This window comes from Phalacrocorax aristotelis, chromosome 3 (genome assembly GCF_949628215.1).
Source record: "Phalacrocorax aristotelis chromosome 3, bGulAri2.1, whole genome shotgun sequence".
NCBI lineage: Eukaryota > Metazoa > Chordata > Aves > Suliformes > Phalacrocoracidae > Phalacrocorax > Phalacrocorax aristotelis.
Genome location: NC_134278.1, coordinates 125,699,765 through 125,713,371, shown reverse-complemented (window position 1 = coordinate 125,713,371; position 13,607 = coordinate 125,699,765). Strand labels below are relative to the sequence as shown.

The 13,607-nt window shown below is 42.5% G+C and overlaps 1 protein-coding gene across 1 annotated transcript in view; it reads right to left on the bottom strand.

The window, feature by feature from the left end:
- The window catches only part of PCNX2 (pecanex 2), a 162,137-nt gene that overhangs the window by 35,008 nt on the left and 113,522 nt on the right, over positions 1-13,607 (bottom strand). Inside the window, exons 24-25 of the mRNA XM_075089486.1 lie at positions 9,158-9,216; positions 6,524-6,739 (exon numbers count right to left, since the gene is read on the bottom strand). Of these exons, the coding sequence (XP_074945587.1) occupies positions 6,524-6,739; positions 9,158-9,216 (275 nt within the window). The remainder of the gene's footprint in view (positions 1-6,523; positions 6,740-9,157; positions 9,217-13,607) is intronic.

The window sequence follows — 13,607 nt, the reverse complement described above, 5'->3', positions numbered from 1 at the left end:
TTCATAGAGGTCTTTCACTGTCGGAGCATCGTACACTTAGAAAGGCTTGTACATCACAGATTTCCTGCATTCAACATAATATATCCTCCTTCCTGTTTCATGCCATTCTTCCCAGTTAAATCACCAATATTAAAGAAATACCTTTGCATCCTTTCTGTTCATGTCTCTAATATTTCCGACCATTGTGTCTCTCAGCCTTTGTCCTTTCCCACAAACAATGTATGTTTGGTTTTTAACCTTCTGTCCAAAGAGATGTATTAAAAATGGCTGCTATTCTCTGAACTCCTACTAATTTATCAGTACCTTTTGACGGTCTGGTGCATACACTGAACATACCTCAAGTGTAGTCTCAGGAAACACATGAAGGTGGGCACTTTTATTTCCCAACAGCAAGAAAGAATTTGTAACAGCAAAAAGTGAAAGTTGCAACCACTCTTTAAATAAAGAATGATTCTTGCTAGTGCTACAGAGCCTTCAGACACAAAAAATCAAGCACCAATAAATATTCCTTATACTGGTAACGTACTTGCTACTGTAATAAAACTATATAGCATACACATACACTGCAGAAGTGAGTAACTGTCCCTTTTCTTTAGACATTATTACAGTGCCTAAAGCTTATACCCTAAACTGGCTGTGTTCGTACACCATTTTGCGTAGGAAGTAAGCTAGCTAACACAGAGAAAGCCCCATGGGCGATCCCATCTTGCTGTCACAGCTGCCTTCCACTACGTACAATTACATCTGTGTCTGCTCTGTGCTTCTTTCCTTGATTCATCTAATGAAGTTCCAAGTGAAGCATGAATATTGCACGTGCAACATGCAGTAAGAAAAAAATCACAGCAGAGATTTAGAAGTTAATTACACGATTGAAGAATACCACGCACGAGTTAGAAAACAGCTCCTCAAGGTTTCAACATCACCATCCATAAGTAATTTCTGCACATGTAATCCCTAACTGGATAGTCTCCAGAAGACATTTTGTAGAGGCACAGACTAAAGAGGAAAATATTTTAGGTCTTCCTGGTTCTACAGGGAACACACGGGAGCTAACTACTTTGACATCCTTTCTCCTGGTTCCCTGATGGTGGGTTTTCCCGTCTCTTCCTTTCACATGAAATGATACGTTATGCATTTCTGGCAGGCTGCTTTTAGCATACCGCTGTGGCCTAACACAGATGGGAGACTTAAGTTACCAAAGGGCCTGATTCCCTCACACCAACATGCAGCTACCTGAAAGTTTTCACCTACCCTGAGCTCATTACTCCTCTCTCTTTGTTTTCAGTAAATCTCCTCTCAATGCCGGGAGGTACTGAGGCCCTCCCCGCTTTACACACAGGATGAAAGACACGACAGAGGCACATCCCCTCTCTGTCCTTAGAACGGGCGAGTGAAGAACTAATTCAAACAAGGTACTTAATTTGAACAGGACTAAAGATAGATGAGAAGAATCCCAGCTTTGCTGACCCTCTTCTTTCAGTCTGCTCAGTCTGCATCTTCTTACCCTCCCTGCAGGGGTTTGGTTGGTTTTCTTTTTTACTTTTTTCCATTCAAAAGCTGAGCCAAATGCTTCTCTAACATATAGTTAGAAAGGCATCTGGACTGGTCATTTATAATGCCAACTCTCAATTAGGCTGGACTGCGAACTGGGGAGGCAGTACCTCCCGCCCCCAGTACACTTAAATTCAGATGACTCTGTGACCCCCTTCTCAGGGCGCTACTGCGGCAGTACTGCCAGCACAGCTTTTCAGCTACCACAGTGAGAAACACCCATAGGAAAATCCAGAGCTCCACAATGCAAATATTGCTTTTGGTTTAATCATAAACAGAAGACAGTCACAGACACAGAGAGCACTGATGTGATTCACTCATTTCCAAAGCAAACAGATTTCCTATTTAAGGAACAGCAGATTTTTAAGGCCCTCAATTAAAATTACTTGTTTGAAATTGAAGTCAAGCAGCCAAAGCTCAGAAATTACAGATTTCAAGTTTCTCCTCTAGCCCTTTTCTTCCTCCTTGTGGGAAACCATTCTGTACAATGAGAGGAATCAGGGTCTTATGTGAAAAACAGTGCATGACCAGACAAGTAAAAATAGGAATGTAAGATGCCCAAAGCAGAGTAAACGAGCCTAGTGCTTATCAACTGCCTCTTGACTTCATAAACCACCAAGTTCTTCCAGGGCAGTTGTATACACTCTTCCTGCTTATGCAGAAAAAAATGCTACTGTATTCATTTGTACCTCACACCCACCAGCTGCAAGATTTGAAATAGTGAAGAACATGCCTAGTCCGTGCTGGGGATGGCTCTTGGTGCTGCCTGGGGGCAGCCCGGTGTACACTCCTGCCCCTGCAGGCAGTGATCCCGCTCAAGGGCGGGAGCAAAGAAAACCTTCTGAGGAAGAGTTTCAGCTCAGTCTCAGCTTTCATAGAGCTTCCCTGGGACAGCCCTTGGCCCATCCCCTTACACAGCTTTTGCCTTCAGGTCAGCCTCTCTGGCTCCTTTTACTCAGACCCAGTGCCCCAGTGTCTGGGCAGCCTTGCATAAGCCCTACAGCCCCTCCAGAGCAGTTGACACAGGGACAAAACCTGTTACAGGAAGGGCATGGTGCTGCAGCGTAGTTTATCTAAAGCACACCGGCCCTCATGGGTTACCTGGAGACACAAGCAGCCCTCTGGTGTCAGCACACCACCTCAGCAAGTCTCCACTGGGTACAAAACAGACTATCTGCCTGTACTTTGGAGTGCATGAAGCTTTTGCTATAGTCTGCATCAGGCAGATCCATCTTATCTGGCTTGTGCCTGGTTCCCCTCTAGGCTCCTCTGTTCCTCCTACTCCGTCCTTAAACAGGCTTGTAATTCATGTGGTTTCTCAGGCACCCATTCTGCACGGTCCAGTGGGGTTCAGCTCTCACACGGCATGTCAAATGACACGTGTTTGAGCTGTTCTTTCCTCAGGTATGTTCCTTTATTCAATCCTACATGGCTTCTCTGTTCCGTGCCAAACAACGTAACAACACTCATACATTCCTAGTTTCTCTTCCCATAACATCTTCTACCCGGAGGAAATACTCTGAAAGCTGGAGAAACCTCCCTTACATACCACGTCTGTGAGGACACAAACTATCTACACATCTTCTCTTATTTTTGGAATTGCATCATCCAGTGGGTTCAGAGAGGAGAACAGGGGTCCATTTCCTTCCCATTTCCATTCTTTTCCTCTCCTTCTGGTACTGGGGAGTCTCTTCCCCCAGTGATACTCTGACGGGGGGAGGAACAGGGGACTTTGTACTGAAAATGAGATAATCTAGGTGAGATTCCCATTCCCCACTCTTCTCCTCCTCCAGTAACTTGTCTGTGCTTTCCCAGTTCCCAGTTTGCTGCTGCTCTCTTGGTCCAGGTCTTTAGAACACTCATGTCAGGATGCTGCTTTGCAGGCTGCCAGCCTCCTCCTGAGGAGCGTGAGGCAGACTGGGAAAGGGGATATTCATAATGAGAACTCAGCTGGCTCTAAATGGCCACCCATGAAACACACGAGAGGCTGCAGGGCTCAGCCCCAGCTGAATTTAAAGACCTGTTGCAGCCAGCAGACATGCTGGATCTATTCACAAAGCAAACCAGCTACAATACTAACACTGAATAGTGTCAGGCAATCTGCATGGAAAGGTCGATGTTCAGACCCATTTAGTTACTTAAACTGTGGTTTTAGGGTATGCAGAGATGCCTTGACAGGTGGCACACTGCAATTTTTGAGCTTTGCTCTCACATCCAAATGCAAAATGGCACTCGCCCGGTAATGAACCATCCTGGCTCAAAGTCAAAGTCTGCCCAAACCACTTTGCAACAAAACTATCCAGTTGTTCACCATTCAACTCCCAGTTCATTAAGCCTGCCTGCTAGGCCCCTGATCTTCTTATCCAGCTAGCATGTGGTTTGAAGATCCTCTTGTATTTTTTCATCTCTGTTTCCAAGATTTACTTTTCTAGAACCGCCTGGGGATGGTGATGATGGAGAGGGACCCAGCAGTAGTGGCAACTGCATAAAGATAAAAAACACTCACAAGACTCATGTAATTTAAGCACAAAAGTAAAATTTCCTTCTTCCGTCTGTTTCAGATCCTACAGTGAACTATTTTAACACAAAAGGATAATCAGCAAAGATATTTCCTGAAATTAGAATGCAAGTTAGTAGAAATGTACATGGTCCACTTACTCAAAATCCCAACAAATTTGAACAAATGTCAACACTGTCCAAGATACATGTCATCTTTAACATACATAAATCCCTCCTGGAAGACATTTTTCTTTTCAGATCTGCAGAAATGAATGAACTATTTCTTGACTTCACAGAGTTTCCGTAAAGAATTATAACTGTGAGCAACCTAAGAGGAACCAAAAACGGCAGGCTGACTAAAACCATCTAAGGCAATTCTCTGAGATTTACCAGCTTGTGAAACCAGTGGTACTCTAAGAGATTTGAACTGCCACAATATTTAACTGTTCTTGCAGAACAACATAAATCTGCATTTGTCTGGCCTGAATCTGAAAGAAGAAATAGCAAACTCCAAATCTACCCTAAAAATATTTCCACCTGTGGTCTCTATAGGGTACTTAACCTCAGTACCTACCTCTGACACAGCAGCCCTGCTGCTTACCTTGGGGGCACACAAGGAGAAGATAATATTCGCAAAGATGTCTTTGAAGTTGAAGAAAGCCACAGAACCACACATACATCATCATGAAAAACAAGAAATTATAAGGCTGGTAAACAAATTCTTTCTCTTCCTTTCCAGTTGCACTTTCCTACGATTTCCCTTTGTACTGAATAGGTATCTATTCAGATACTAGAACACAGAGCTGTTGCAGGCATTTACTGTTTTCTACATAACTTTTCTTAAGATACAGGAGCATTCTCTTCATCCCCACCATACAGGAAGAAAAGTGAACATCAAGCATTTATCACAACCTGTTCAACATCCTACAGGGAGTCTGTCACAGAGTCAAGACTTGAGCCCACACATGTTATTTCCTAGTCTAATCCTCCCACACCTAAGTGCATTCAAGGAGCCAGTCTGTCTCCTATTTTCTCACACTCAACCTTGTTGAAAAGTCGGCTTGATTATACACTCCCCTATACGTTGCCCATTAGATGCTCAGCCCGTGAGCTTGGGAAGCTGTTTATTCTGGGATTTCAAAATTCCCATCACCTGCAATTACGAAGTGGTATCTTTGAAAGGCTACAAACCCAAGCAACAAACCCAGGCAGCCAGCACGTGTAGCATGAGCAAAATTTAAAAAGCTGTTTAAAAGTTTTGTGGTTTTACTTTCATTTTCTTCCTTCTTCAAGGACAACAACAGACAAAAGGACAGGCGTGTGACACTATAAGCAACTGGCCTCACAAAAGCCACACCACCAAGGAAGGGGATGCAATTGCCATTCCTTAAAGAGGAGTGTTCTGACAGAGGAATATAATGACCAGGAAGAAAGTGAGTTCCCTTTGTCAAGTGAAGTCCTCACTTCCTAAATAAGAGAACTATGAAGCCCTGATTGACTTGCTTCTCCTCCCCTGCTCTACTGTGATAGAGACCATCTCAGCACTGGCATCTTGCACGACCTCACACAGGATATTTTCCATGAGAGGAGTCTTATGATATTTGGGGTTTATTTCAAAGACAAGTTTTGGGAAGTTGAACATTTTTAAGGACAACTATAGTTTTCATGGTTATGGAGGGAAAGAAATAATCACAGAATCATTAAGGTTGGAAAAGACCTCTAGGCTCATCAAGTCCAACCGTCAACCCAGCACCCCCAGGTCTCCTAAACCCTGCGCTGAAGTGCCAGGTCTACACGTCTTTTAAATACCTCCAGAGATGGTGACTCCCCCACCTCTCTGGGCAGCCTGTGCCAGTGCCTGACCACTCTTTCAGTAAAGAATTTTTTCCTAATATCCAACCTAAATCTCCCCTGACACAGCTTGAGGCCGTTTCCTCTCGTTCTGTCACTAGTAACTTGGGAGAAGAGCCCAACCCCCACCTCGCTACAACCTCCTTTCAGGCAGCTGCAGAGAGCGATAAGGTCTCCCCTCAGCCTCCTCTTCTCCAGGCTAAAGCCCCCCAGCTCCCTCAGCCACTCCCCAGCACACTTGTGCTCCAGACCCTTTTCACCGGTTCGCTGCCCTTCTCTGGACACGCTCCAGCAACTCGATGTCCTTCTTGTACCGGGGGGCCCAAAAATCTGAAAACATAACTAAGAATAACCTAAAAGATCTGTGAGTCAGGCAAATAACTCAACATGGTTTTTTTCTGAAAGTCTTACGATACCACAGAACATGACTCCAAACATCTGGGTTTCAAAACATTGTAATTCAAATAACGATACAAAGAAGTACAGAGCTTTCAGACAGACAGACAAAAAGAGAGAGAAAGGTCCTTAAACCTTTGTCCTACTACAGATTTATGATAGATTAAAAAGCCAGACAGGCTTTGTTGCTGTTTTTGTTGTTATTTAAATCATCAGGGGTCCTTACCTCGAAATTCCAGCCCTCTGAGCTGAAAGGTGACAAGGCCATTTCCAATTTCGATCAAGTGCACAAAGGCATTTAAATAATCCGATGCCAGAATAAAACAGTCTCCTGTGCTGTAGTTTCCCCAGCGGCCCAGAATCAAATCTCCACAAAGAGACTCCTGCAGAGATCTTGTCAAATGCTCATAAAAAATGGAGTTGAGATTATTGTCATCATTTCCTACAACCAGAGCAGCACACATTTGTAAAGAAAAAAGTTTATAATACACTAAGCCATTCTGCATAAAATCCCATGTTCTTTTTTATTCCTGCATAAAGCTTCTTCCTCTAGCCAGATAACGTCTTCCTGATACTTTATACAACCTACATTTCCTAGGTGGCTTTTTACCCTTTCAGAGAATCAGGCCTGAAACTTTGGTTTAATATGAACAATATTGTAAATAGAACATCAGATTAGTGAAAACACATATTTCAGACTGAATCAAACCACCTCCATGTTTTACAACAGCAAGGGTTTTTTGGCTCCACTGAAAGTCTCTGCAATGCTAAGTTAATGTCTACTTATTGTTCTTAACTTTAAGAAACCAGAAATCATGATTGTTTCAGTACATAAGCTTAAATTTGAATATTCCTTCTGAGCTTTTTAAAGAATTCAGTCACACAGCTTCCAGTAATTTTCTTGGAATTTTTTTTCTTTTAGGCCTCCAGGGATTTTTCAAGGCTATGTCTATGAGGTATGTGTTGGTACTTAAGATGAAGATACGTATTTTTAAAGAGTTCACTTAGTGTACTGAGAAAGAATGAAACAAGATTGATTCACCACTAGAATTGCTACCAATTGTTTAAAAATAGTAGCTGTCCAATTACACATTGCTTGGTGAAAAAACATGCCATCACAGTCTAAAAGTGTCATCTCATGAAGGTCTACAGCATTTAACTGGATTAAAAGTAGCACTTTACGATGGCAATCTGTGAAACAGAACAAACCTTTCACAGATGCTAACACAGTGCCACATAATCCAGTGTGGTGTTGTCTTGTGCTTGTACTCTTTTACATACATATACTTCACATGAGAACTGCTTTTCTTTTCTATAATGCACCAGCATCTCACCTTCAAAACTTTAAAATGCTGGTGCATGAACAGATATACCTGTGCAAACCACTATCTTGTAGGTGTATTTGTATACATGAGAGTGTATGTGGATACATACATACATGTACACACGTATATTTATGGATGTTCACATTTAGGAGCAGATCTAATATGAAGGAAAAAACCACAGAGGATGACAGGTTATAGCTTCCCCTACAAATTGCTCCTCAACACAAGAGGAGGAGTGGGTGTGCTACTACGCTGCTTTTCCTCACCACGGCCATTATGCATCCTGCCCTGGTATGTACGTGTATGCAGGTGTGTATGCACGTGCAGACATACTTGGCTACACATCTTCTGGAATATATTTGGTGAAAATCTAACCAAGTCCTAAAATGAATCTTTTAAGCACACACACAAAAAGAATGTTTTGCTTAAGTTATGGGGTTTAGTACATAATTAACTTATTAGCATATATAATAATGCTAAAGGTTATTGCTATCAGATAACAGAATGGCCTTGGGAAAAGTGTTAACTACATGCCTTGAAATTATAGATAATGAAAGAGCACTTTATATGCCTCAAACTGCTAATACTTCTCTCGCCTTCTTCAATACCCTGGATTACATCCATTTCTGCGTGAAGATGTGTATTTGTTCATGTTATTGATGTAATGGATAAGGATGAAAAGGGGGGTAAAAATATAACAGCTATAATTATAATGTAAATTTATACCTCCACAATACGAGCCCTTAACACCTCAGTGGCAAAATAGAATCAGCTGCAGAACACTAAAGCGGAAGAAACCCATGTATGAAACCCTGGCCTCTCTCACTGGGGCTGGGATTTGGCACAAACACTGGTATCAGCTTCCCCTGCAAAGGGCTCTGCCCCGCCATGTGCTGAAGAGCATCCGCTGAGGTACCACACGCCCTCCACATCCACTGACTTACCAAAAAAATGCTCTCGCTTCCCAGACTCACAGGAACCACTCGGTGCAGCTCAGGAAGGTGTTATACACTGCCATGGATCGGAGCTAATTTGAGGCACTGATAGCCGGAGGAGAAGCCCACCATCTTTCCTACTTCTTTCTTTTACCCCCTCCCGCAAATTTTCTGATTTTCCTTCCCCCCCCCCCAAAAAGGTTTCTCTGCAGGGAAGAGGAGATACCTGTCAGCCCAAACTGCTCAGCAGTAGGGGCACTATTAACCTGCTGCTTTTTTCCAAAACCATGGCCTGCCCACAGCCGACCTTCGAGCCTAGCTAGAGTGTCTGCTGCGTACTCCATACAGACAGCGATGTTATGATTAACCAAGCAATTTGCGGCACAGCAGCTATCTGATCAACTATGCATAACTGAAGAGCAAATTTACTTATCAAGTCACACAACTTAAACCAGCGCTCTGCTACATTTCAAATGCTCTGATTTGTTCACACAACATTTAAACCCTTTGCACCTCTTCAACTTTCCAGGCAAAGCCTCGACAGTATAAATACATCACATTTTGCAAATCAAGCAAAACACCCAAACTCCGAGGCCATACCTGCATCCTTTTCGATCTGAATTGCCAGTCTGGTGTTGGAATGGTCCGATCTTTTGGTGCTGGAAATAAAGAAATGTTGTACAGCCAATTCTCTTTTTTTTTTAAAATAAGATTCTCCCAAAAATACAGTTTTACTTTCTTTTTAATGTATCTTCTCATTCTGTGTTTATATCATTATGCAGTTCACAATCTAAGACATTCATTGGTTTACTCCAAGCAGGCGTATATAGTTATTTCAGTTCAGTATTGCTATTGATATTGTAGCTTATCAACACACAAAGCAGAAGCATGTGTGTCCCCTTCTCCCTCCCCAGTTCCCTTCTTGTGGGGCAGAGTACATTCAGAGCTTGGCATCTGTAATAACACATAACACTATGTACTTAAATAACTGAACTGGCTCCAGAAGCACGCCAGGTGACACCAAACCAGTGAACAGAAAGAATATTAAATCAGTCGTTCTTCCCTTCTAAGCCTTAAGGGAAACAGCGGGACTCAAGGGGTTTTCTTTGTGTGAAAGTATTTCTGTGGGTGTATAACAGCTATGGAAAAACAACAACAAAAACACTGCTTTACTTAGTTTCATATTTATCTACGCAGCAATGAGAGTCCCTGGTCATTCTTATCACCTGAAAAAGAGCAAATTACAAAGCCTTAGCCCACACAGACAGCCCTGCCACCCTCATGAATAAGACATTCCCTGCTCAGTATTTTCATTGTAGCAGTGACTACACGTACCACAGGGAAAATGATCACAAAATAGAGAGCAACTAAAAGGTAGATTGGATTGAGCTTTTATTCCTCTCTGTAACAAAGACACTAACAAAGTCTGAAAATCAGAAACAAGTAAATCACTGTGGGCAAGCACGTGCCCAAAAGAAGGGAGTGGTGGTTGTGGTGACTAGGGATATGCTACATCAGAAGTCCAAAGCATCGCCCATGCAGCCGTCTCCCAAGCCTTCAGCGTACAAGTGAAAGCCTGGCTGACAGAAATGCTATAGTAAATGTGAATTTCCCTGAAATACTGCTCTGCCAGAGGCGCTTTAGGATTTCAGGACACTTCATTAAGAATATATCCTCAAAACTTTTGCCCTCAGTCGCTAGCCTTAGCAGGTCTATCCATCAAATACATAAATATTATCACTCCTTGGAAAATGGGGTTAAAGCAGAGAATGGTTAAAGACAAAGCCACTTGCCCCCAACAACAGTCAGCATAAGGTTACATGTGACAGTCGTGAGAGTCTCATCTGTTCAACAGCCTGCAAACGCAGGGGAAAAGTGCCAGTGCACCACCTCTCCCGGCACAGGAACTGAGGGAGGCACCCAGGCATGGTCCTCACGGTGTCCTTCATCAAACTGTGATGAGGGCGGCATGGCCAAGTGGGGCTGGCTGCGGTCCGGCTCATCAGGGTAGAGCAGAGCATCATGGAGATTTTGAACGGGCTGATAGCTGGCCAGTCAACTTACACCAAATTTGGCTACTCGCTATGAGAACTTTGACATGCCCTGAGGAAGACTGTGGCAACGAGGGTATAAGTTAAATGGAAGACTTTCAAACAGCTTAAACTACACTGAAAAAGGATGGTGTAAACCCAGCATAACGTTGCCTTTGAAGCACAGCAGAGACTCTCCAGGAGTCCGTATGTCCTCATGGCAGTATTGGCTCCTGCGACTTTGTGTGTCAATACAGAAGTTACTTTAAAGGTTGGAAGTTTCTGAGTTGAAGCTATAAACTCATGCTGAAGCCAACTGGGAGAAGGATGCCACTGATGTCCCTAACCTTAGAAAGCCTTCTCATCCATCCTGTACAGCCCCCCCCCAAAAAGCTGTGGAAAACCGACCAACAGAAAAATTGCACACAGGCTTCCATGTAGTAGACAGAAGGAGAACAGAACTGCTTTATGTCCACGCCCTACCAGCAACTGATTTTTGCTTTAAAAAGGCATGCTCGTTACTTTGCAAGAGATACAGTTGGAGAGAACACGAGTCTTAATTAGAATTCTTTGTAATTAATATTAGTATGTTATCTACATAGATTAACATTTTATTTGATGTATTATTTATCTTCCTGCCTCTGGTTGGCTCAGCTTATTGTAACTACAATTTTCATTTCCTATGCAACAGAAAGTGGCAACGGGGCGGGGGAGGGCCTTCTATGCAGTTCAGAACATAATGAATGATTTTGCTTCAAAAAGGCGGTCAGAATTCTTCTACCCTGATATACATCCACCTGCAATTACACCATACGCAAGAGTAAGCATAAAGATAAGGTTATAGAATTCAATCAATTTTCTATTCTCAGCAGAGAAACGCTGCTGATTTCCAAATGCATATGTTTTAGGATTATGAGACTCCTTATTAACTTTCAGTCCCTCTGAAATCAGCGTGGCAGTATGAGGCACAAGTCACTACCATTCTTTACCCATATTTTTTACCAACCTACAAAGCATTTCTGTTCTTGAGGCACACTGAGATACAAATCAAGCAATACATCAGAAAATTCTGATCTATAATAAGTAGGAAACCTTTTGCCCAGCATGAAGCTCTGGCTCCATTTCTACCCCCTCCCTTTCTTTTTTTTTTTTTTTTTTTTTTTTTTGAGGGAGAGAAAGAGTAGGGGGGAGAGAGAGAGAGATGAGTGAAACAATCAGGGAAAATCACAAGTGCTTCAGGACACTCCAAGATGGATAATGCAGCCTGACTGGGAAGAAGGGAAGAAAACAGAACAGTTCTCTCAAACAAAACAAAACCAGGCACCGTTGCGGCTTTATCCTCCATTCCAAGCACAGTAATGATCACTTAAGCAGCTATAACACGGGCCTCAGGACATGAGACAAGAAAAGATTTACCTTTTCAGACACTACCAGCAAAACTCAAATCTTTATACAGATATTTTGAAGCATAATTTAAATTTTTTTTTTTAAGACCAAAGGTAATATAGACAGTTTGTAAAGCAAACTTCTGTCCTGAAATTCAGTTTAGTTGAATAAATTCATTAAGGCAAACCATTTTGGACTTCCACAATTATTAGCAACCAAAGCTATGTTTGCACCTTCTTGAAGGCAATGGGAATTTGCATAGCATTAAACTGTAACACACTGTGCCTAACAATCAAACCGACGACGCCTTTACTCCTGGGCTTCTCGCTGTCAGCTAGGACCTCTCAAAGTGAGACTGTGCGTGATTTGGGCTTTCCTCCAGTGGCCTCTTGCTTTAAATTTGGTTGTTACCACTCATCCAAGGTGACAATTAGCTCAGTAATTAGATTTCTTCCTGAATTGCATTATTCTATGCAAACCAAGTGCAGGTCCTTCAGCACTTGCCCTAGAGTGCAAGTGATTGTGTTTGAACATCTTCAGCTAAGTCTTCAGCAATTTTAGAGTGAACACCCTGCTTAGTTCCTGAAATATTTATCTCATGCTCTCTTAATCCAGCATTTACACGGGCGCTGAGATAATCCACTGGTTTACACAGCACTGTTCATGCCATTGTAACTATCGCTTCCCTTTGCAAAAAGATGAAGTCACTTCTTATACTTCCCTTGTCAAAAAATACTGCCTATTTTTTTTCAATCTGGAAAGACTTTCTTCTCCCACTTTACTCTCCTGATTTCCCTAGAAAGGTAGAAAAAAGACTGAGGGGGATTCAGGCAGCCTGGGGGACATACAGTGGATGGTAAGAATGGGGCAAACTGGGGAGGGGAGGGGGGGGAAATCATTGCTGTGTTTATTTCATGAAGATGAAAATAAAAATTGCAGTTGTTCTGTCTTGCTGTTGCTGGGTTTTGCCTCAAAACACAAATTCAGGATTTCTAGGATTCCTGCTGAGAAGGAGGGGATCTCTACTTTGAAAGAGAACAAAACAAAGAAAAGCAGCTCCCCTATGGGGGGGATGCAAGAGATGCCTTTCTACGGCAGATCCAAAGTTCTTCTTTGTCTGTGTTCAATAAATTTTAATCCATCTTTCTATGACATCTAACAGGCAAGTCTAACCAGAGAAACTTTACTATGCTGCAGCCCTATGATTATGCATGGGAGTCTGGAAAAAAAATCCTCAGCATTTCCTTGTGAATGCCTCACACTGCTGGCACTATAAATGGATGGCTTAGCATTAAAAACACAGTGGTAGTAGCGACGGTGAGGCAGGAGGGAGAGTAAGGAGACGGCAGAATAAGCAGGCATCCATGAATATTTGAAGGACACCAGAGGCAAAACTGACGGTACTAATTGGAAGTGTGAGGATGCCCAAGTAGTTTTAAATCAATTTCATCTAAAACGCAGAATGATTTCAGTGCGATTATAACAGCACAGGCTGACAGCTCCTTCGTGCATAACCATGCCCAGGTTTTCTGGGCAGCTGCATGGAAGACATGCCTTAGGTTTAACTCATGTTAATAAAGAATGATCTCTTAGAAATGAAAACAACTTCTTCCTTCCTGATTGGTTGCTCTGAT